Here is a 25,767-nt window from a genome sequence, read left to right as displayed (position 1 = left end):
ACTGTGTCAAAACATGGCTGTCTCATCCTGTGTATGTATGGGTTCACTGAAATAACTTCCCTTCCCCAGAAGGCTTGAGTGGTCTCTTCAGCTTCATGCGCTGAAGTCCTGTTTACTGTGTTTCACATTGCATGCAGAACCATTACGCAACCCCGTGCATCAGCCGCAGGGCCACCGGGCCAGAATGGCAGCCAGCTACCAATCATTCTCCCTCTCATCTTACCTTTCCCCTTTTCTTTGCTTTTACCTTGACCCCTTTTTCTTAATCTTAATTCATATTGATAGTGACTTTTCCAAGTCACTAAGCATTTCCAAGAATGCATGGTGCACTGGTTTGTTTGCACACCAGCAGTCTTCCTGTATACCAAACCGGAGCAGCTTTTACAGAGTCGGTTAAAGGTGTAAATGTGCAGCTTTTTTTCTCTGTCTCTCTCTCTTTCTTTACGGGATGGTGAGGGCAGGTCAGCGAGGGCCAGCGGAAGAAGAAAGGGTGATCGGTCCTCTGTTGTCAGAGGGTTTTCTGTGTGCTCTACCTCATTTTCATTCCAAGAGGGCTGTATTTACAAAGGCATCCCACTTCTGAATAGAGACAGCTGGCAACATTGCACTTATTGTTTAATATGCCATATTGCCCAGTGCTCTTGGCAGGTTTAACAGAGCTTTGAATATGCCTTGAATTCTTAATATGCCGTCTACTGAAATGTATGTAGTATAAGGCTGTAATTAATTAGTTCATACTCCCATGAAAGATGCACTGTAATTTGAAATTAACTGTTAACAAGGCCTGTTTCATGGTATGCCTGTGTGTGTACAGCAGCAAACAAGATTCTTTAAGTACAAAACTATGTTGTACATTTACTATTGCAATATTGGTGTGTTGCATATACAATATAAAAGAATATTGCAAAGGCAAACACGGTTGTCAAAGAAGTAAGTAGGCAAAAATCAAGATTTGTGGATAAGAATATTATTACTAAAGATATATTATTGTAACAGTAAAGTCTAGGTAACATTGTAGCAGCAGCTAAACTAAAAATGTAGTTTATATTCATATAAAATTACAGATAATAGCTTTTGCAAAGACTGACACAATAGGGAAAAGAAACTCCAAACAGCATTGCTACTGTTGCTACACCAGCAGCTTAAAAGCTCACAAATTATACATTTTTTTTATTTGATACATACAGACACCATAACAGTAACAGTTTCTGGTGTTACAGCAGCTGGTAGTTTATGCTAATCAAAGCTAATGGGCTACTCAGATATACGTATTTAGCTTCAACTAAGGAGGTAATTGAGTCTGTATTTCAGAATTGTATGTATTTTCAGAATAAATTATGGCCTCATTAATGTTAAGGTGCATGTCCACCTGTCGTTTTAAAATGTTTACCCAGCTAACACTTAATGCTTCAAAATATAGCCTGTACACATATAAGAGAGATTAGCTTAGCAAAAAGACTAGTGTTAAAATAACCAAAAATGTACAGTCCATTGGTTTTGTCCAAAATTTATTTAAAAAAAAGAGGGAAAACAAACTGCTACTACAAATGTACTAGCAGCTCTTCAAGCTAATTTTTGTCATTGTTGAATCCAAACAAAAAATGAAAAGAACCATATTTCTCCATTTTCAACTTTGTATTTACATTAGTTAACAAAGTGATGTTATTGGTTTACCTTTTAGTAACATTTCAACATTATAGCAACAGTTTCAAAATACTTAACCAGCAGATGGTTCTGGCTTTAAATTTAGCGTGCAGACAAGTGTGTGTTAGCATTAGCATAAGCTTATATTTGTATATCAAAATGGTGTGAAAAAAATATAAATATAAAGCTGCTGGTTACAACTGTATTTAACAAACAGACATGAGTATCTCTATCTTCTCCTCAGCACAAATGCAAAGATTGTAAGCTTATTTTGCAAACAGTTTCAGTTTCCCTTCAAGTTATAAGAACAGTAAGTAAATACCAACTAAACTTTCTGTTTAATTGCCTGAAAATTAGAGCACATCGTAAGAACATGGGATTTGAACAGAACTTGTGTTTCTCAAATTAAAAATGCATTAGTGACTGAGTGTGTCTGATTTGACTTCTGAACCTCAAATATCAACATTTAGCTGAGACTAAGGTGGTAAATGAGCCTTGGAAATATATTTGAAGTAGTTCAAAGTATTAATTAAATGAACAGAGATATCAGAGAACTGTTGACCCTATCATACTCTCTTTCATATCTCCTCATACACACACACACAGTCTCACACACACACTTTTCATACTCCTTCTCTTGCTGCAATTTAAGATCAGATGGAGACGTTTCTGTGCCATTTCAGACTCCACAGAAAGTTTGTAGAGTAGTAAGATACACAGCTAAGTTCTGAATAAACTTGCATGTGTGAGTAGCTTTTGCAAAGCTGCTTCACTCCAGTTTCAAACAAAAAAAAAAAAGCCCTGGCAGCAGAAATGCCATGGTAACTGCTGAAAGCAGTTTAACATTTACTCAAGTGTTCTCAGAGGAGAGATATCCTGTGTTATACAAAGGATACAGTATGGGTAATTTTGTGTACTCACTGATTGTTCTGGACTGCACTTTGATGAAAGCAACCATCAAACACCACACACTGTATTAATTGTTACTGTGTGCTCCAAGCTATTCATAGCAATCGTACAAACATGTGAAAACCTTGACTTTTAGCTGACTCTAAGGCAGTAAATGTAGACAGAGATGTGTTAAATCGGCTTCTTTCAGCTCTATGGCAGGTTATGGAAGGTTATGTATCTTTACTAATGTTGGCAGCATCATTAAACTGTTTGTGTAATAGATAACAGAATTAACCTCACTCCTACTAAAACGTCATTGCAATGGAGTGAAGGAGAAGAGGGAAGCTCCTCTCAGGGAGAATGGTACTAGATTAGCGCCTTTACCCACTTGTCTATTTTGGACCATCTTAAGTGGCGTAGACAACTTTCCCAACACAAATAGCTACATTGGAGCCATTTTTGTTTAGCTGAATACTCAAATTGGAGTTTATTGTGATAGAAATGGAGAGTCTCGTGATTGACAGGTTGGAGTGTTGTTTTTCTGCTGTTTATTCTGTCCCCTGTGTGAAGGAATCAAAGTCCTGACAGCCCCCTCTCTGATCCCTGGATGAGGCCCAGTGAACATATTGACAATTGAGCCTCGTGCAGCAGCAGCAACCATCTACTCCAGGCTCTTGTTTATATGCTAATGCTGGACTCACACAAGAGGCTTGTTTTCTGTTAAGCTGTTGGTTGTGCACAGCAGGCTTTACATCACTACACTACTATTCAGTTTGACAGAAACATCAACTGTGATGATGTTGTTTTTTTGTTGTTGTTGTTATTGTCTAGGACATCAACAACAAACAACGAAATTAGTTCGGGAAGTGTAGTCCCCATAAATGGTGGATTTACAGAACTCCCTGCTTTAGTTATTCTCTTCTCTTTTTTCCTAAATTGAGCCTGAGCAGGGACGCCTTCTCATTTGTTCCAAGCTACTATGACTGTGTGACCACAGCGTCTGCAAGTGTAGGAGGAATTAAGTTGCTTACTTCTTTTGGTTCATTAAAAAAAATCCCAGAAGATTTTTCTCGTTATAAAATGTAAAAATGAAAACAAGTTAGGGACACACATGTCAGCTCAGAATGCCTGCATTTTCAAAAATGTGCACATATAATTAAATTAAACATAATTTACCATTTAAGGTTAATTTAACAGCCTGGAACAACACACATAACTTATCTAAGAGAGGAAAATCACTGTGTAATATGTAAAGTGGAAGAAATATATTGAATTTGTGTTGATGAAAATAGTATTCCTTCTTACGCTGATTTTATTAATTCATGTTCTCTAAACCCATACTCTGTTTTAATTAGTAGTGAATATGACAGAAAGGTGTGACGGAGAGGTGTAGATGGGAGGGCAGGCAGAGTGAAAAAGGATGCCGGGAGTGATATGCGACAGAAGGGCAACAGTGAAAGCAAAGGTTTTACAGAATGGTAGTGAGACGAGCTCTGCTATATAGGAAGTGAAGCTGCAGGCAGCTGATTTAAACACACTGACAGCTGCATCGGAAGTGACGAGGATGGACGAGATAGGACACAGTAGGAGAGGTGAGTTGTTTTGGACATGTGAGGACAAGAGTGAAGTTAAAGATGGAGCTGAAAACAGGAAGGTGGGAGGTGATGGTGGAGGTGGGGATGTACCTGTAATAAAAGCACCAAGAAAGTTAAAGATAAAGAAATGTATATATTTTTCAAGTGTATCACACTGGTACTGCATGTGAATGAATTTTCTATTTGATGTTATTTATAGTGCCAAATCACAATAACAGTCAAGTCGCTTTGTATTTTAAGGTAAAGATCCCACAAAAAATATAAAGAAAACCCCAATGATCAAAACCTTTGAGAAAGCAATTGGAGACAGTGGGAAGGAAAAACTTCCTTTTAACAGGAAGAAACCTGCTGCAGAATTAACCGTCTACCATCAGGAAGACAGACGGGACAAAAGATAAGCTGTAGAAGAGAGCCTGAGATTATGAATAACTGAAGATTAAATGCAGATAGATGGATTTTGACTTCGATATCAAGGTAAAATGCAGAGCAATATAATGATGAAGGCTATTTTTCCAGCCTTTATGCATTAGTTTAGAATCTCTTCCATCTGCGTTTCTGATGAAAGCTTAGCTTGATCACCATTGCAATAGGAACAACCAGTGTAATCATCAAAGGGCTGCAGTGTGGGTAAAATGTCACGCTACTATGACGCAAAACAAATTCCCCTCCACACTGACAAATTACTTGCATATCTATTTGACACATCATGGTTTGTTTTCATTTGTTGGTGATGTCATGAATGTTCAGAGGGGGTGCCAGTATAGCTTACTTAGTAGAGCTGGTCACTTCTATGCCATAAGACTAATGCAGAGTGGCTGGGTTCAAATCTGCCCTGAGGAGGTTTACTGCATGTCTTTCTCCCAGTTTTCCTGTCTTCTCTACACTCTCCTATCAACAAGAATAAAAAGGCCAAGACATACATATATAAAAAGAAATGCTGATTAATATTCACAGGGATTGAGGTCAAGTGACTTTGAGCACTGTGACTTCAGGTAGCTCTTCAGGTAGTTTTTGCAAACTTTTGAGGTCTATCAGTAGTTTGTATTTCCATAATCCACTGTGAAAAGCTGATGTATCATAAGCTGCTCAAAACCTTTAACCTTAGTTCTCGAGCTGAAATGGTTTAGAAAACCCTGCGTGTCCTCAGAGGCCAGTGCTGGATAACCGGCTTTAGAGGGTACTTTTCTTGCATTTTTTAAATTTATCACATTCTTTATTTGTGATGAAGTATTTTTCCTTGCACTCTGCGAGCAAAGCTTGATTTATCGATCTTCTTACTGCGGGTAACATTTTGTCGGCTTCGTGCTCTGGATACAAGCGTGAGGTTGTTGTTCTTTTTTCTAATGAGCTGCTTAATTAGAAGACACCACTGACATGATAATTTTTGTATTCAAAAAATGAGTCAGATTGCTGGCTAACTATTGCTGTTTTTATTTATTTATTTATTACAAAGAACAAAAGATCAAAGGAGCATGATGTATATATGTAAATGTTAGTTCTTAGAGCACACATCTACAACACTAATCAAATTCTCAGTGACATTTCCAGCCTTACTTGTACTTGCTAAGCAGCAGTTAGGAGTGCTAACGCACACAGATAATAAAATTTGATATTTGATATAATTTGATACAGCCTCACAGCACTGCTAACGTTGCTTTTACACACACAGTGCTTTTTCTAATCTACTTGATCTCTTTAGTCTTTTTCTTTAACTTCTCGCCTGCTCACTTTCTTAAAGCTTAACTTACATAATTAGTCTGCAAAAGCAAAGCGACTAGCAACTGAACTGAATTGAGTATAGTATCTGCCCAGTGCATGCATTATCCAGTTTCTGCATGTGACCACTGTGTTTGGCACTTGAACGCCGTAGGCAGCAGGTCCCTGTGTTTGCTACTCAGATTTGACGAGTAATTGGGTGCCCTGTATTCTGGCGCATGATTGTTAGAAACTGTCCCCCAAATGGGGAAACAAGAGCGTCTGTTTCTGCTGCGATTGTGCCAGAATCCTGTGGGGTGAGAACCTCACTCTTTATCTCCTCCTGGGCACCACCTGTCTCCTATTACTGCACACAGGATCTCAGCCACAACCTAATGCAAAAACTGCTCACATCAGAGAGTCAGCACGGTTTTGCTGAGGCCAAAAGCCAAGTCAGACAGCTCACAGTAATCACTTCAGCAGAAAGTTGGTTCTTTTTGATAAGTGTGTTCAAAAGGAGGTGGTTTTGTACATCAGACCTGGATGACCTTATCCCTCTCAATCTATGTTGTTCTTTTTTTTAGCATTAAAGACACATTAATGAACACCTCTGTGGGTTCACAAGCTACTGATGAACTTTGACGGTAAGCTGAATGCGATATGTCAAAGCCTGTTGCTGTTAGAAAAAGCGCTCTGACAAATGGAAACAAGTGTTAGAGGATGCATGCCTTGTCATGACTAGAAGGCATGCATGCGCACTGTATAAACTTTATTTTGCCAACACAAACACAAGTTTGTTTCCCCTTAACAAAGGATACAAAAGTGAAGTTGTACTCATTATATTGGTTTTGGAGTTTGGAGAGCAAACTAATTGGTCGCCAGCTGTTGAAATGTGGTTAATGAATGGAAAGCCAATGAAGAGCTGTACCCTGCATCCAGTACAGCTCCTCCCTGCAGGATGGAACAGCATATGTCTGTGTCTCTGGCACAGGATCAAAGGCACCTCAGCTGGTGACAGCCCTTTTTCCCATAACTATGTGAGCTCTAATTTTGCAGGGCAGGGAGACAGTTAAATTAGCGGAAACCAGTGTAGAAGCATCATTTAAGAGTTTATCACTACATTCTGTTGAAGTGACCTTTAAACTGAGCCAAACAAAAGGGGATGCGCCATCCGAGCCCGTGCTGGTCAGCACGGGGTGTTGTTCAAAGTCTGCTGCCCTAATGCTGTGATTCACAGTATCACAACAGCATCCATACAGTGTTACTGCAGTCTGATAACGCAGAGCACATGTCGTAATCCAGTGGGTGGAAGAGGGAGGCCCTGTGGCCCTGTGACTCCTTGGTCATTTCAGCACATAAAATTATTAGACATAATTGTCACCACTGATGATAAACGCTCCTATTTGTGCGCAGGTTTTAGATCTGAAGGATCACATACCTTGTAATTATCCATCTAAGTGTACCTTGACATTTCATAGGTCAGTGATTTCGTATTACCAGGGACACTAGGATAACAGTGGATCAGAACAAATAGGACAGCATGTAATATTTTGTGTTATAATCAGCTTATCTGGTCGGGGCCCAAGTGTGCAGACAAACAGGCAGCTTGGTTCGATGTGAATTAATTTGATCATGCCAGGTTTTGCGAGATTCTCGTTCTGTCGGCTTCGGACTGAGAGGGGCGCAGATGTAAGAGCAGAGCTCCCCTTAGAAAGGGAGTGAGTGATTCTGACATAGTCATGACAGCATGAAGGAAAGGGCAGTAGCCTCTTTTTAACTCTTTTTATTTTACACAGAGATAAGGTTTTTTGGTATGTTTGGTGGTTTTGCTCTTGTTTGCCTTTTTGTACTTTTGTTGTGGCTAGATCCACTTTATAGCTGTTGAAATTTGTTTGCTGCTTTATTTAAACATATGTATTTTTTGTTGTTTGTTTTTCCAGCTGCCAATGACCTTTTCCTTTTTCTTTCTTTCTTTCTTTTTTTTTTTTTAGATAATAATGGCTAAAATGAATGAAGAGAGCCCTCTGCTGTGGATAATGTGTTAGCTGCGCCTCGATAATACCTGGAGTTCCCGTGTGCACAGTTGCACGTATTAGTGTGCCTTGATTCATGGTTTATTTGTAGCCTGTGTTTGTTCCCCTGCTCAGTTTTCGATGTTGACACTGCCTCCCGAGGCTTTAATGCTTGTCTGGACCTCTCAGCCAACAGTCCATCATGACAGCAGCTAATCTACCTGCACGGTTACTGGCCACTCTAATTTGACTTAGACGGCCATGACGCTGTCATTCATTTGCTTATTTATGCATCTTCATCTTGAGCAATGTGTTGGTACAGTTATGGAGTTGCTGAATGACTTTAAAACAATTGTTCCATCCTCTAGCAGCAACATATTGACCTGAAAATGTTTGTAAGTCTTTGCAATAACCAGAACTAGCTATACAAGCATTGTTTGTTGAGTCCTTGTTTTTGAGCATTTAGCGTCTGTGTATCTATGTGACTAAGCCGGCTGTAAGCATTTGCATTGATTCCCATGGATCTCTGCAAAGTCTACTGGAATCTAATAAAAGAGAATAGAATAACAACACACAGCTCTGTCTTTGTAGTGCAGGGTCCCCAAGTCCATATAAAGAAAATACCTTCCTGTTCACAAATCACACTGTATGATGTGTCAGCGCAGTCTTCTCTGTGTAATTTCTCCATGCAATTTATGACAAAAGTCTTTTGTTATATGGAGTTTAATGCTGTGCCATGAGGGATGAAGGTTACCATGTGAACTGAATGACAGTCTGCAGAAATTGCCCAGCAAATCCAGCTGGGTATGAGTAAGCCTCCGTGTCTGAGTGGGCAACAGCAATGGGCATCTAGCGTTTGTTTGGTTGCAGCAGTGCTCATCAGATCATCAGATGTTCTCTGTGGCCTTTAAGTCATCGAGACTGCCTCAGCTGCCAAAACATAAAAAAATAAAACCTGTTTATTTTCCCATAATGCACTAGTCATTTTTTAAAAGAATGGATTATTAAATCCAGCATGGTCACGTGGGAAATGAATAGATATCCGAGCAACTGATAGGACCCTCCATTATCTACGTAGGAGTGTGTTGTGTATGCATGAGTCATTGTTTAGTTTCCATTAAGACAGAAGTCTCATCTGACATGTTTTTGTTCATGCTGTGGGATTATCAGATTTTGCAGTCTTCTCTCGGAGCCTCTTATACACACAGAGCCTGTTTTTTGTCAAATTAGCCTCGTGTGCCAGTTACTTCACCTTAACAGATCCTAGTTTATCCTTTTTGTTCCTCTCGCTCGCCTCTCATCTGCACTCTCAATTCATCTTCTTGCCTTTTTCATTCATTATGATTCATTCTCCTGCCTTGCTTGCGTTATTTCACCTTCCACTCTTCGTCTTCCCCGTATTTTGCTTGTTGGTGTTTGCGCGTTAGATATCAGCAGGCAGGTAAGGTAGCGATTGGTGGCTCAGCGAGGTCAGACCCCGGTGAAAGCGGCAGCTTCATTTCTGATTGTCCGGCACCCCAAGGCTCGTGTTTCATGGTGGTGAGTTAGAAAAAAAGAGAGATTGGGAAGGAAAGAAAGTGGAATTTAGACCAGTGAACTGTTCCCGACGCTGCTGCATAGGTGTTTAATATGCCTGATAGCAGTAGCCTAGCTGAGGTGCCTCAATTCTGTTTTTCATTTTGCCCATATTCCCCTCACATTCACATTTATACGTAGGCGTCATTGCCTGTACTCTGCACATTGCCACCTAAATTCATGTGGTTATTTAGAGTATTGCTATTTTATGTCCGTGTTTGGCTAAAATCTTTACAGTCGTGTCCATCTGTAAGTCTTTTTTTTTACTGTTTTTGTTAATGTGACATTCACTAACTTTCATATGGTAATAATAGCAGCACTTCTTTCACAGACTAATAGCAATAAAGCATTAAATGATGATATCCAGAAGGCCAAAAGTCAAGTCTGGACGGATGTATACGCAAACTAAAACTTGACCTGATGACAGAGACTCACCGCTGTGAGGCCGGAATTCTGATTCCCTTTCATCTCACTTTTCACTCTACCTCCCTGGTCTGGGTCCAATTTCTTTTGCCCTGTGAGCATGTGTGCACGTCCACGTGTGTGTTTTGCAAGTGTGTGCGCATGTTGGCATGTTCTTGTAGACCTCCGGGAGCTACTCTTGTTTTTCCTGTAAATCTGTGATTCAGCATTCAGTCTGCATTTTACTGCACACAAACAAACATACACAGCGATACACACTTGCAGGTGCCAGATGAGTACAGTATTAGTGGAATGCAAGCATCTGTGCCTGCACACACAGACTTAAGCTGCAGGGGTTATGTAACTTACTCTGTCATTTCAAATGATTGAAAATCACAAGTCCTTGTTGTGCTGGACTAGATTACCGTGTTCTGGGCCAGGAGTAAGTGCAGTATAGTCGTGTACTAAACGATGCTAAGTAAAAGTTGTGTTTGCGTATCAGGTAACAGAGGGGAATCCTCTGTTAAAGACCTCGACATTCCTCCTGCTTCCTTGATTGCCTGACTTTTGTCTGCAACTCGGTTTGTCTGGGAAAAAACAAAAACAAAAAACGTGTCATAACATAACTTGCGATGACTGAGATTTAATGCCTGTGCACCACCTCGTAAGTTAAAGATAATGGCTTTGCTGTGATTTCCGCTTTGTTTAAAGTGATCACTACGTGCGGAAGATTATCTCATTGTGGATGTTGGATGCCCAGCTGTCAGCTGCATGTACGGTGCCATCCTCTGTCACTCGTGCCTCTTCCTAAAAACAAGCTTGGGGAGCACCAGTGGACTTGGATTAAAACCGGGAAGTTGTTTTTTGATGTCGGTGTGTCCGACTGTGGACTGTGGACACAATGTGGACATACAAAGCAGATGTGTTGCTGCACAGACATCCCTGGGAATTTTCTTAGATGGAACCAAACCTTTCCACCTTTTCTCAACTCACACGAGTGCACTAAAATGTTTGGTAGATACATGACCTGGGGGCACATGGGACTTGTATTTACTTATTAAAATTTGACTAAATCAGCACACTGTGCTCAGATTTCAAGGATAACCCTTCTAGCATGCAATTTGCCAGGTGCACTACTGAGATGCTGCAAGTGGAGCTTGTGCTCTAAGGTTTCTGTTCCAGGAGCACATTTACGTACACACAGACTCCTCCGACAGTAAGTGTTTCGGGGCGTACTCAAACAAGGACATTTCATAATCAAAGGGTACACTGCAAACCTCACGGTTAGGGATAAGTTTAAGTCGATTTTCACCCCTTTTACATATCATTAGTCAACACAAGGCAAGGCATGAAAGGGAAAACGAGAGAGGGAAAAAGAGAAAGTAATGAGGTTACCTCTGCTCACTAGAGATTATACGCAGAGCTTTCCCAGCTCCGAAGATCAGAAGACGAAACACAGAGAACAGGATGGGGGAAGCCTCCTGTGTTAATTAGTCATTTCAGGAATAATACGGTAGCATGTGAGCCTTATTTTGTGGAGATGTTGCTGAGCAGTGCAGTGGAGTGGAGTCAGCAGCAAAAGAAATGAAATAGTTATAGTATATAAGCCACATGCTGCGGTTGTGTCGGCCCGGGGGGAACTCTTCATGGTGCTGAGCACAGACTGCTGTATTCAGGGCTGGCAGTAGAGACTGTACTAAATGCTAATGAGAGCATGTGAAGGTGCTCTTAATATACATTTCTAATATCAACAGTGAAACATTTCTAATGTTTACTGTTCTATTTGCTAATTAGCATTAATATAGCAGTTTTATTACTATTGTTATAATGTTGTTATAATCTGATGTAATAGAAACAGGCGCTGCCGTGATGCATTCACAGTCAGTAGACCTAATTTAAATGAAGGAAGGAAACATGAAGGTCTTTATCACATTTCATCACAGTCCATGTAATGTTATTGAGACCTTGTGATCGCAGAAGACTTTAGGCTTTGCTGGCTGGGAACATTGAATACTGTACAAATTTCTGTGATAATCCATAATACATGCTTGAAAATTGTATGGATTAACCTTAAAGTTGGTGAGAGTAGACGAAAAAAAACAGAAGCTCAATATTGTACATTCTCTGGGTATCACAAACCATCCAGTACAACATGTCTAAAAGCCATGCAGTGTATCATAGAAGTAAATCCAATGTAATTTAATATAATCAAGATATGCGTGTAATGATTAACTTCAGTCCTGGTTACTGTGCCGCTGATTTGTTTTTGTTTTCCCCCTTTAAATTAGTTGAAGTTAACAAAAAATGCACACAAGCTGCACATACCTACAGTGGAAGGGTGTGACTTTGTCAAACTCAGTGACTGAGGAGAGTCCGAAATAAAAGATGATCACATCTGAGAAGCTGGAGAGTTGTGGCTGATTAATTTTCTATTGATTTGCTTTATCAGTCATACTTAAGTTCACTTTATACACAGCTGTCTTACATTGAGGTTGAGGTCTGCACTTTCATTATTTTCTTTTTCAGCCATTCTGTTGTAGATTTGCCGCTCTGCTTGTGATCATTGTTGTGTTGCATGACCCAGTTTAAACCAAACTTTAGATCAGGGGTCCTCAATCCCAGTCCACGAGGGCTGGTGTCCCTGCAGGTTTTAGATGTCCTTGATCCATCACAGCTGAGTTAAATGGATAAATTACCTCCTCAACATGTCTTGAAGTTCTCCAGAGGCCTGGGAATGAACTAATCATGTGATTCAGGTGTGTTGACCCAGGGTGAGATCTAAAACCTGCAGGGACAACGGCTCTCATGGACTGGGATTGGGGACCCCTACTTTAGATGATATGCTGTGTAATTTTTAAACACACAGCATATCAGCACATATTAGGGTTGACCGATTGGACGAATATATTGACTATCAATCATTTTTACAAGGGTCATTTATTTAATTATTTGCCCATGAGTAAGTTTGCTAATAATGATGGAGCTAATAGAAGCAGTCAACAGAAAAAAAACAAAACACAAAATAGCGCTGTTTTAACAGCATCCTCTTTCATCTGCAAGAAAATGCACCCTCCTCTGAGTGCGCCCAAATGCTTGTTGATGGAGCTGCAGAAGCTGGTGATAGCCTAGCATACTCACTGGTGGACATGCTCGTGCAAGTTAGTCATGTTTGGGTACTTTGCCCGCACTATATGTCTGGACAAGCGGCACACTGCTTTGGTTACATCCTTAGGCTTACCTCTTTTCATCTGGTTTAAAGCCAAACTGTATATGCGCCCTCTAGGCGCAATCTTTGAGAAATACAATATCACTTTTCACTGTTATGCTGACCATATACAGATCTACTTTGAACTAGCTGATGATCCTGCTCTGCCTTTGCACTGCTTTCAAGAGTGCATGTGTGAGGTCAAAGAATGGCTCTTAGGAAACTCTCTTATCTTAAATGATAAGAAAAATGAAATCGTGATATTTGATAGTAATATTTCTCGTGGACAACTTTGGTTCCCTTGCCAGCTCCCTCTCTGACACTGTTAGCAATTTGGGCGTATTGCTGGATAGCTCTTTTTAATTTGATAAACAAGTGTCCGCTGTAGTTAGATCTAGTTTTTACCAACCGCGTCTCATTTCTGAGGCTAGGCATTATGTTCCGCACAAGGACCTGGAAAAGCTTGTTCAAGCCTTTGTGACCTCTAGGCTGGATTACTGCAACTCCCTTTATTTCGGTCTTTATTCTACCCTTCTTCATAGACTGCAAACTGTTCAAAATGCGGTGGCATGCCTTCTGACCGGGACTGGGAGGTTTGCCTCTATTACCCCTGTTCTAGCTGACCCGCACTGGCTACCTATTAAATACCGCATCCAATTTAAAATACTGCTGCTTACTTTTAAAATGATCAACAACACAACCCCAAGCTACCTTAGACCGTACATTCCCGCTAGAGCACTAAGATCGTCTACTCAGTTACTCCTGGTGCAGCTAAGATCTCGGCTGAAGTCTAGAGGTGACCGTACGTTTGCCTTGGCTGCACCTGATTTATGGAATAACCGCGTGTCTGATTCTATCCAATCATTTAAATCACAGTTAAAAACCTATTTATTTAACCTTGCCTTTGCTGCTCGTTAATGCCTGTAGCAGATCCCTAGACTCACTCTGTATTACCTTTTATATATACAGTGGGGCAAAAAAGTATTTAGTCAGCCACCGATTGTGCAAGTTCCCCCACCTAAAATGATGACAGAGGTCAGTAATTTGCACCAGAGGTACACTTCAACTGTGAGAGACAGAATGTGAAAAAAAAATCCATGAATCCACATGGTAGGGTTTGTAAAGAATTTATTCGTAAATCAGGGTGGAAAATAAGTATTTGGTCAATAACAAAAATACAACTCAATACTTTATAACATAACCTTTGTTGGCAATAACAGAGGTCAAACGTTTACTATAGGTCTTTACCAGGTTTGCACACACAGTAGCTGGTATTTTGGCCCATTCCTCCATGCAGATCTTCTCGAGAGCAGTGATGTTTTGGGGCTGTCGCCGAGCAACACGGACTTTCAACTCCCGCCACAGATTTTCTATGGGGTTGAGGTCTGGAGACTGGCTAGGCCACTCCAGGACTTTCAAATGCTTCTTACGGAGCCACTCCTTTGTTGCCCGGGCGGTGTGTTTTGGATCATTGTCATGTTGCAAGACCCAGCCTCGTTTCATCTTCAAAGTTCTCACTGATGGAAGGAGGTTTTGGCTCAAAATCTCACGATACATGGCCCCATTCATTCTGTCCTTAACACGGATCAGTCGTCCTGTCCCCTTGGCAGAAAAACAGCCCCATAGCATGATGTTTCCACCCCCATGCTTCACAGTAGGTATGGTGTTCTTGGGATGCAACTCAGTATTCGTCTTCCTCCAAACACGACGAGTTGAGTTTATACCAAAAAGTTCTACTTTGGTTTCATCTGACCACATGACATTCTCCCAATCCTCTGCTGTATCATCCATGTGCTCTCTGGCAAACTTCAGACGGGCCTGGACATGCACTGGCTTCAGCAGCGGAACACGTCTGGCACTGCGGGATTTGATTCCCTGCCGTTGTAGTGTGTTACTGATGGTGATGTAACCCATATTTGAGTATGGCTTAACTAGAATACACCAGAATAAAAGAATCCTTAATCTAAGCAGCACACTTCATTTGTAATGAATAAACCATGGGTGCAGCAGTTAAGGAGTTAACTGTTCTGGTTTAGACACGTGCTACTCTAGGCCAATGAGCTGCTGAAACGTGGTACAGGCTCCGCCTGCCACCCCTGCCTAGGAGGACACAGATTTTTCTTTTCTCTCTTCCGCTCGCGAACCTTCCATGAGCAAGCTAGTGAGGAAACGAGACACAGCGATTTACTGAGACGAGGTATGAAAAAGAGTAATATGGACGGAGAGCTAGCACTCGCCGTTTACGAAAGATTGTTTTGCTGTGTGTATATTGCTAAGATGAGTAATTAGCTGGTTCTTTTTACATTGCTTAGTCGAGAAAGGTCGGGAGTTAGAGACGACGCCATTTCATCGGTCGTGCGCCATCTCGCGCTGTTCCGTCTTTCTAATTCTGAGATCGGTGAGCAAAGTGTTTTACTTGTTCATTATTTATCTGTGTTTCATGAATGCCTTGCAAGTAAAATGTTCCAGTGTTTAATGATAATTGTTTAGGAATGTTCTGTAGGAAACTTTGTTCAATTTACTGAAACCCAGCAGTTGAAGTGAATGTGTGAATTGTGATTTTATGAGGAACTTAATATGTCCCATGACACTGTCGTTGACAGGTCAGGTTTTTTTTTTCTTTTGTTTGGTTTTGTTTTTTTGTTTCTTTGGTTTGTATCTTCCTGGTGCATTCCAACGGATCCTGAAATTGATGGCGAGCCAACCCCGTTGAAGGACCAAATGACTTTGTTCTGTCCTGCACATCAGAGTGTGGTAGGCCAGATGCAACAAAACAGAGACACACCACGCCATTTTGTACTCGTAGTCCCCCTTTTTCACACACATCCCCCTGGACTCACGGGCGGGTTGTTTTAAGGACACGTTTTACGGACTCTGTACATTCCATGAATGTGGACAAAAGTGAGTGTGAGCGGTCGGAAATAACCCTCCAGCTGATTAACTGTTGCTATCTGTAAACGAAGTCTGTGAAAATGCAAATAAGTGTTAACATTTATATGCTGATGATTGACATTGTGGTTCATTGTTAGATGTGAACTGTACCTCTAGAAAGGGTGCACCCAGGTAAGATTTCTTTTTTTTTTGTTTTCATCGAGTGATCACTGTGATTTTGCCAAAAAGGTATTATTGAGAGAGTACCGGTACCGAAAGGGAATAATTTCATTTGTAAGTGTTTTGTGTGTTTGTCATAATGTCCTGTTATTTCTAATTGAAAAGAAAAATACAATTCCGGCTATTTTTCAAAACTCGCGGTTGTCTGAGTCTCATTCAGTTCGCCTCTCCTGTACGTAGCCGAACCTACTGGTCCAAATCTTTGAGCTCTTGGTGTCAAATTTGGGTGACATACTCTTGTTTTGATCTGGGAGTATTTGAGACACGCACATAAGTGTTACAAGTTGGCGAGCCAGCAGCCAGGAGTTATTGTGAAACTGCATGAGACTCATCTTATTAAGTATTACAACGATAAGAAACAATCAAAACCTAGATTGACAAAATGGACGTAGTACTTAAAGAGGCAATTAAAATCCCAAACGCAGTAATCATAAAAGGGCTTACTAACAGCGACCTCGATGAAGAAGTAGCTATTTACCTGGGGAAACACGGTTCAGTTAACCGCCACATCCGTATAGATGATCCGCATTCTGAGTTTCACAGGCAGATGATAGCTGAGTTCAATCATGCCAGTGCAATGGATACTTTGAATCCTCTTTTGCCGCAGACTATTCAAAGCTCTGCTCAGCCTGAAGTCACGTTTGAAATTAGGAGTTTAACTGAGGCGTATGCAGTGAATGCGAGGAATGTCACAAGAGCATACATGAGACAACTGTCTGAAATGGCCAATCTTAGTGGCCATTCACTAGAAAACATGCTCAAAGAGGGACTGGCTAACTTAAACGTGCCCCCCCTATCTCCTCAGCCTACAGTTTCTCCCCCTGTTGACAGAGGCGAGACAAGTTTGCATGCACAGGGTGACCATTCCCCCAGTCAACCTGCTGCTGATTTTTCACAGTCTACGGATTCGATTCCAACCTTAAATCAAAACCTGATCGATCCTGACTCACCGACCCAGTTCCATCCCACACTTGAGCTTAACCCGCCCAATGTCCGGCGGGTGGTAGTTGAACATGTGGTGCGCAGTAGTGAAGTTTCTTCACACTCGCCCATGCCGAGTAGGATTAGAGCTTTCTCTGGGCGCATTCCTCGCCCTAACAGTGAAGCTGATTACGACGCCTGGCGCACAAGTGTTGAAGTCCTCATGAGTGATCCAGCCGTTTCTCACTTGAACTGCACACAGAGGATCCTTGACAGTCTTCTGTCGCCTGCCACAGACGTCACTAAGCATTTAGGTCCAAATGCTAGACCCTCTGAGTACCTGAGAGTACTCGATTCTGCGTTTGGAGCCGTCGAAGATGGCGATGAGCTCTATGCGCGATTCATGAACACACTTCAGAATGAAGGAGAAAGACCATCAGCCTATTTGCAAAGGTTACATGTCTGTTTGACCAAAGCAATGCGACGAGGAGGTGTCAATGTGTCGGATTTTGACAAGCAATTGTTAAAGCAATTCCTTCGTGGCTGTTGGGAGGACAGTCTCATCAGCGACCTCCAGCTAGGACAAAGAAAAGAGAGCCCACCTTCGTTCTCTGAGCTACTCTTGCTTCTACGCACGGAAGAGGACAAGCAAGCCTCAAAAGTCCGTCGTATGAGACAACATCTTGGTCAGAGCAAACCTGGCCCTAGCAATCCAAAGCACCGGGCCATGTCAAATGTACAAACAGCAAGTAGCTGTGAGTCTGACCTCAATGTGTTAAAGAAACAAATTGCTGATTTGAGTGCACAACTTAACAGTTGGAAAATAGAAAGCCAAAAGCAAAATCAGCCCAAGCACTCAAAGTCAGAGTGCCACACAGTTAATGCCAAAGTCGAAGTCTACCCCACGAAAAGGAAGGCTTCGACCGCACAGAACTTTGCAAAAGCCAATGCAAAGCCGCGTCCTTGGTATTGCTTTCACTGTGGTGAGGACGGTCATATTGCCTCGTCATGTGAAAGCGAACCAAATCCATCCTTAGTGGCCATGAAGCGAAAACAGCTGAGAGAAAGGCAATCTAGTTGGGAAGCATCAACTAGGGCCAGTGATGAGCCGCCTTTAAACTAATCCCAGCCTCCAGTGTGGGACAAGTGGGGGCTGCCGGAGACAATTCTCGTCCCAAGCCTCAACGTGCCTTTTCAAGGGAAGTTCAGTCAAAAGCGCCGTCTATACACCTTCCAAAGGGTTTGGTCGGAACCAAAACTTCTGCTACTGTCATTATCGCTGGCAGAGAAACGAACTGTCTTCTTGATACAGGGTCACAAGTGACAACCGTGCCTCAGAGTTTTTATGAGAAGCATCTCTCAAACTTGCCTATAAACCCGTTGGGCGATCTCCTGGATGTAGAGTGTGCAAACGGCCAATCCGTCCCTTACCTAGGTTATGTAGAACTCTCAATCACCTTTCTCAAGAACTTTGTGGGTTCGGATATTAGTGTTAATACCCTAGCATTAGTTATCCCCCCTCTGCGAGCCGAGGCGCGAGAACAGATCTTGATAGGTACAAATACCTTAGATGCCCTTTATGCTGACTTCCATGAGTCCAGTGCAAACTTTCAGCCCGTCCCCCATGGTTTCAGAGCGCTCCTCAAAATCCTTGGAGTACGTCGAAAAGCCGCTAGCAATTGCAGCCTTGGGTGTGCAAAGTTAACTGGTAAAGAGCAAGCTGTGGTGGCGGCAGGGCAGACGGCAGTTTTAGAAGCTTCGGTGTACATTCCCAACTCCATTAATGAGAAATGTGCAGTTGTCGAATCGTCATCAGATTTTCCCTTGCCCAGTGGTTTGCTTGTGTTAACTGGTCTTGTCAACCTGCCAGCCAAGCGGCCTTGTAAGCTGCCGGTTGTAGTGAAAAATGAAACCGATCACGACATTGTTGTCCCGTCAGGCCGTGTGCTAGCTGACATTAATGCTGTGACCAGAGTCATATGTAAAGAACAGACAGAGAAGATGTCAAACTCTTCAGACCACTCAGGAAATTCTTCTCAACCTGAAGAAATCAGTTTCGACTTTGGAAATGACCTACCTGATGAATGGAGAAATCGTGTCACAAAGTTGCTAAATTCAATGCCTGGAGTGTTTTCACAGCATGCATTGGATTTTGGACACACAGAGAAGGTGCAACATCACATCAAGCTTAGTGATGAAACCCCATTCAAGTCCAGACCCCGACCAATACATCCACACGATGTGGAGGCCGTGAGGAAGCACCTGCGGGAACTGCTTGACGTGGGAGTGATACGGGAATCTGAATCACCATTCGCTTCCCCAATCGTAGTAGTCAAAAAGAAAGATGGTTCAGTTCGCTTGTGCATTGACTATCGGAGGTTAAACCTCCAAACCATCAAAGATGCATATGCACTCCCGAATCTGGAAGAGGCTTTTTCCGCTCTAGCAGGGTCGAAATGGTTCTCGGTCCTAGATCTCAAGTCGGGATATTATCAGATTGAGATGTCAGAGTCAGACAAGCAGAAAACAGCCTTCGTATGTCCCTTAGGATTTTGGGAATTCAATAGGATGCCCCAAGGGATCACCAACGCACCCTCCACTTTTCAAAGGCTCATGGAGCGGTGTATGGGTCCGATGAATCTTAAGGAGGTCCTTGTCTTTATTGATGACCTCATCATCTTTTCATCATCTCTTGAAGAACACGAGCAACGCCTGAAGAAGGTCCTGTTGCGGCTGAAAGAGTTTGGGTTAAAATTAGCACCCGAGAAGTGTAAATTTTTCCAAACCTCTGTTAAGTATCTCGGCCACGTGGTGTCAGAGCGTGGAGTCGAGACTGATGCAGAGAAGATCAAAGCCCTCACGAGTTGGCCCGTCCCCACCAACCTTAAAGAGTTAAGGTCATTTTTGGGCTTTGCTGGGTACTACCGGCGATTCATCCAGGGTTTTTCTAATATTGTAAGGCCGTTGAATGAGTTAACCGCTGGTTACCCACCATTGAGAAAAGGAAAGAAAAGACCCACGAAGCAACAGAGCTCCATGTACCATAGCCCGAAAGAGCTATTTGGTGACAGGTGGACTCAAAAGTGTCAAGAGGCTTTTGAACAAGTCATTGGTAGGCTAACCTCAGCCCCAGTGTTGGGTTTTGCCGACCCCAGACTCCCATATATCCTCCATACGGATGCTAGTACCATTGGCCTTGGTGCCGCTCTGTACCAACTCCAGGATGGACAGTTGAGGGCCATAGCCTTTGCTAGCAGAGGACTTTCAAGAAGTGAGATGAGATATCCAGCCCACAAGCTGGAGTTCTTGGCCCTTAAGTGGGCTGTCACCGAAAAGTTCTCAGACTACCTATATGGTACAGAATTCACAGTAGTGACAGACAGTAATCCGTTAACGTACATCCTAACATCAGCGAAGCTGGATGCAACGAGTTACCGTTGGCTCTCAGCCTTGTCTACTTTTTCATTCCAACTCCAGTACAGGGCTGGCAAACAAAACGTAGACGCGGATGCACTGTCTCGTCGTCCCCATGGTAGCCCAGGTGATGATCCTGTCTCACAGAAGGAAAGTGAAAGGATCCGGCAATTCGCCCTCACTCACCTCAGTGGCGATGACAAAGAAATGGTTTCTAGGGAGGTTGTACAGGCCATCTGCGAAAGGCATTCAGTTAATTCTGCAGGCCTGGATTCAGGGTCATTCACTTGCCCAGGTTTGGCTTTAGTTGAGTCCTTAGCCTTACATGCTACAGCTGTCCCTGATAGCTATGCAGGGGAGCTGTTGGATGGTTCTCCTCTTCCCCCGCCTATGGCAGAGGATGAGCTCAGACAGAAACAGAGGCTAGACCCAGCTCTCGATGCTATAGTCACTCTGTTAGAAACTGGTCAGACCCCACCTCCCAGTCTTAGAGCAGAACTACCTGAGCTTCCCTTGTTGCTGCGTGAGCTCTGTCGTCTTGAACTGCAGAATGGAGTTCTTTACCGAAAGAGGCAAACCGGTCCAGACATCTCCTTTCAACTCGTGTTACCCGAGGAGTTGAGGTCAGTAGTCTTCCAACACCTCCACAGTAACATGGGCCACCTAGGAACTGACCGCACTATTGACCTGGTCAGAACTCGGTTTTACTGGCCAAAAATGCAGACATCAGTTGAAAAAATGATCAACACATGTGAACGGTGTGTTCGCCGGAAGTGTAGGCCAGAGAGGGCAGCTCCCCTCATGAACATCAAGACAAGCAGGCCCCTTGAACTGGTCTGTATAGATTATCTATCTATTGAGCCAGATCAGTCTAACACTAAGGATGTATTAGTTATGACTGATCACTTCACTAAGTTTGCAGTAGCTGTCCCTACACCCAACCAACGAGCGCGCACTGTTGCAAAGGCCCTCTGGGAGAACTTCATTGTTCATTATGGTGTCCCAGAGAGACTTTTAAGTGATCAAGGCCCCGATTTCGAATCGAAGACAATAAAACAACTCTGCGAAATTATTGGCATGAAAAAGATACACACAACGCCATACCACCCCAGAGCCAATCCAGTTGAGAGGTTCAACAGAACACTTCTCCAAATGCTTGGTACCTTGAATGACAATGAGAAGTTGCATTGGAAAGAGTATGTAAAACCTCTAGTACATGCATATAATTGTACCAAGAATGATGTGACGGGCTATTCGCCTTATGTGCTGATGTTTGGGAGACAACCAAGGCTTCCCATTGATCTAGTATTTGGGTTGCCTGTGAATGCTCAGAAGAAGTCACACTCCCAGTACGTCAGTGATCTAAAACATAGGTTGGAGGAGAGTTTTAAGATCGCAACCTCAAACGCACACAAGAATGCTGAGCGCAATAAAACTCGCTTTGACAAGCAAGTGGTTGACTCAACTCTCAACGTGGGTGACAGGGTTCTCGTGCGTAATGTTAAACTGAGGGGAAAGCATAAGTTGGCAGACAGATGGGAAGATGATGTGTACGTAGTTCTGAGAAGAGCAGGCGAACTACCAGTCTATACGGTCAAACCGGAAGCGAAAGAAAGACCAGTCCGAACATTGCACAGAGACCTGCTCCTTCCTTGTAGCTTCATACCGGTCACAGAGTCAACTGAAAACAGTCCCAAAAAGCCCCAGGCTCGGCGGAACACAAGGCAAACTGTTGTTCAGGAAGACGACGACGACCTCGACTCCGAGTATTTACCAGTACCTACCTGGATACCAATCTCCATTACCAGCTCTGTCAAGCCAACTCTCGTTGTGCCCCGCACTGAAAGTGTGCAAAGACAATTTCCAGCTTATGATGAAGCCGAACGTGACAACCCCACCGAACGTGACAACCCCACCGAACGTGACAACCCCACCGAACGTGACAACCCCACCGAATGTGACAGACAATCCGAGGAAATTGAGGAAACGGAAGTTGTGAACTTACCTGAAACTGCAACTGAGAACTTACCCGAACATGTGGACTTACCTGAGCCTAGTTTGCGGGAAATCAACGTTCAAGTTGAAAATCCTGTGGAAAGGACCCAGCAACCTAGTGAGCAAGTCCTGCCCGAAGTGGATGAGACGATGCTAGAGCGTCCTAATGACCAAGAAAGAGTCATAACTGAGCAGCCCAGTTCATTTGGTTCACAGAACAGCTCTCGGGAAGAACATGACGTTCTTCGTCGATCTCAAAGGTCACGTCAGACACCAGAAAGGTTGCAGTATTCTACCTTAGGTAACCCCTTACTGTATGTTGTTAATGCAGTATTTAATAGCCTAAACGAAGCCATTTCAAGCTCTATGCAGTCTAACCATTTGGATGCACAGGGACGTGCATACCATCAAGTGGGGAGGGTGTAACCCATATTTGAGTATGGCTTAACTAGAATACACCAGAATAAAAGAATCCTTAATCTAAGCAGCACACTTCATTTGTAATGAATAAACCATGGGTGCAGCAGTTAAGGAGTTAACTGTTCTGGTTTAGACACGTGCTACTCTAGGCCAATGAGCTGCTGAAACGTGGTACAGGCTCCGCCTGCCACCCCTGCCTAGGAGGACACAGATTTTTCTTTTCTCTCTTCCGCTCGCGAACCTTCCATGAGCAAGCTAGTGAGGAAACGAGACACAGCGATTTACTGAGACGAGGTATGAAAAAGAGTAATATGGACGGAGAGCTAGCACTCGCCGTTTACGAAAGATTGTTTTGCTGTGTGTATATTGCTAAGATGAGTAATTAGCTGGTTCTTTTTACATTGCTTAGTCGAGAAAGGTCGGGAGTTAGAGACGACGCCATTTCATCGGTCGTGCGCCATCTCGCGCTGTTCCGTCTTTCTAATTCTGAGATCGGTGAGCAAAGTGTTTTACTTGTTCATTATTTATCTGTGTTTCATGAATGCCTTGCAAGTAAAATGTTCCAGTGTTTAATGATAATTGTTTAGGAATGTTCTGTAGGAAACTTTGTTCAATTTACTGAAACCCAGCAGTTGAAGTGAATGTGTGAATTGTGATTTTATGAGGAACTTAATATGTCCCATGACACTGTCGTTGACAGGTCAGGTTTTTTTTTTCTTTTGTTTGGTTTTGTTTTTTTGTTTCTTTGGTTTGTATCTTCCTGGTGCATTCCAACGGATCCTGAAATTGATGGCGAGCCAACCCCGTTGAAGGACCAAATGACTTTGTTCTGTCCTGCACATCAGAGTGTGGTAGGCCAGATGCAACAAAACAGAGACACACCACGCCATTTTGTACTCGTAGTCCCCCTTTTTCACACACATCCCCCTGGACTCACGGGCGGGTTGTTTTAAGGACACGTTTTACGGACTCTGTACATTCCATGAATGTGGACAAAAGTGAGTGTGAGCGGTCGGAAATAACCCTCCAGCTGATTAACTGTTGCTATCTGTAAACGAAGTCTGTGAAAATGCAAATAAGTGTTAACATTTATATGCTGATGATTGACATTGTGGTTCATTGTTAGATGTGAACTGTACCTCTAGAAAGGGTGCACCCAGGTAAGATTTCTTTTTTTTTTGTTTTCATCGAGTGATCACTGTGATTTTGCCAAAAAGGTATTATTGAGAGAGTACCGGTACCGAAAGGGAATAATTTCATTTGTAAGTGTTTTGTGTGTTTGTCATAATGTCCTGTTATTTCTAATTGAAAAGAAAAATACAATTCCGGCTATTTTTCAAAACTCGCGGTTGTCTGAGTCTCATTCAGTTCGCCTCTCCTGTACGTAGCCGAACCTACTGGTCCAAATCTTTGAGCTCTTGGTGTCAAATTTGGGTGACATACTCTTGTTTTGATCTGGGAGTATTTGAGACACGCACATAAGTGTTACAGTGACCTTTGTTACTTTGGTCCCAGCTCTCTGCAGGTCATTCACCAGGTCCCCCCGTGTGGTTCTGGGATCTTTGCTCACCGTTCTCATGATCATTTTGACCCCACGGGATGAGATCTTGCGTGGAGCCCCAGATCAAGGGAGATTATCAGTGGTCTTGTATGTCTTCCATTTTCTGATGATTGCTCCCACAGTTGATTTTTTCACACCAAGCTGCTTGCCTATTGTAGATTCACTCTTCCCAGTCTGGTGCAGGTCTACAATACTTTTCCTGGTGTCCTTCGAAAGCTCTTTGGTCTTGGCCATGGCGGAGTTTGGAGTCTGACTGTTTGAGGCTGTGGACAGGTGTCTTTTATACAGATGATGAGTTCAAACAGGTGCCATTCATACAGGTAACGAGTGGGGGACAGAAAAGCTTCTTACAGAAGACGTTACAGGTCTGTGAGAGCCAGAGATTTTCCTTGTTTGAGGTGGCCAAATACTTATTTTCCACCCTAATTTACAAATAAATTCTTTACAAATCCTACCATGTGAATTCATGGATTTTTTTTCACATTCTGTCTCTCACAGTTGAAGTGTACCTCTGGTGCAAATTACTGACCTCTGTCATCATTTTAAGTGGGGGAACTTGCACAATCGGTGGCTGACTAAATACTTTTTTGCCCCACTGTATCTTTTATGGCTTTGTGCTTTTAACATGTTTTACTTGATATGCATTTTATGCTATTCCTGTGTTTTAGTGCCACTGACCTGTTAGCATACGTGGTACTTTGTTATGGTCCTATAATATAATATTTATAATATTTATGGCTTATTTCCTGTCTTTTATGTGAAGCACTTCGGTATACCGTTGGTTTTTAAATGTGTTCTATAAATAAAGTTGTGTATTGTATTGTATAAATCCCAAATTAGCGACTTTATATTTTTTTAGTGCTGTCAGGGTTAACGCGCCGTCATCACGACTAACGTGATTAACAATTAACCCATCTGGAGCGCAGACTGAGTCAAAATCCCTGAATTGTCTCTGTCAAAACATTTTGCGCAGATTGTCCAAAGTTTGTTCATTCTCTGCTCCAGATGGGTTGCGTTAATCCTGATGACCACGTTAACGCCGACAGCCTAAATTTTTGGGGGGAAATTACTTCGTCCATGTTTGGACTTCTTCTGTGTTGTAAACGCGTCACCTTTCCAAACAAGCCACACATCTTCAGTCTTTATCTAATTGTACTGTCATGAATTTTGGCATTTAACATGCTAACTGAGGCCTGTAGAGTCAGAGATATAGCTCTTGGGTAGACCAGCAACTGACTTAAATGTTTTACACCAGTGAATGATCTTGCTTCCTGTAGCCTGATGACATTCAAACTGTTTTCCCTTATAATCCTTCCCACACTGTTG

At 42.5% G+C, this 25,767-nt stretch overlaps 2 protein-coding genes across 21 annotated transcripts in view; both read left to right on the top strand.

Annotated features, from left to right (window-relative positions):
• rimbp2b (RIMS binding protein 2b) overlaps nt 1-25,767 on the top strand; it is a 124,804-nt gene that overhangs the window by 49,210 nt on the left and 49,827 nt on the right. The gene's annotated exons all lie outside the window — the stretch shown is intronic.
• On the top strand, nt 21,393-24,162 carry LOC113034370 (uncharacterized). Its single transcript, XM_026188878.1, has 2 exons — nt 21,393-23,174; nt 23,290-24,162. Exon 1 carries the CDS (start codon nt 21,543-21,545, stop codon nt 22,884-22,886), a length of 1,344 nt encoding a protein of 447 aa, XP_026044663.1. The 5' UTR covers nt 21,393-21,542; the 3' UTR covers nt 22,887-23,174; nt 23,290-24,162.

This window comes from Astatotilapia calliptera, chromosome 12 (assembly GCF_900246225.1).
Source record: "Astatotilapia calliptera chromosome 12, fAstCal1.2, whole genome shotgun sequence".
Taxonomy (NCBI): domain Eukaryota; kingdom Metazoa; phylum Chordata; class Actinopteri; order Cichliformes; family Cichlidae; genus Astatotilapia; species Astatotilapia calliptera.
This window is presented reverse-complemented; position numbering and strand designations above follow the sequence as displayed.

Coding starts and splice junctions, on each gene's coding strand:
- LOC113034370 (XM_026188878.1), top strand. CDS start 21,543: ATGAAAAAGATACACACAACGCCATACCACCCCAGAGCCAATCCAGTT.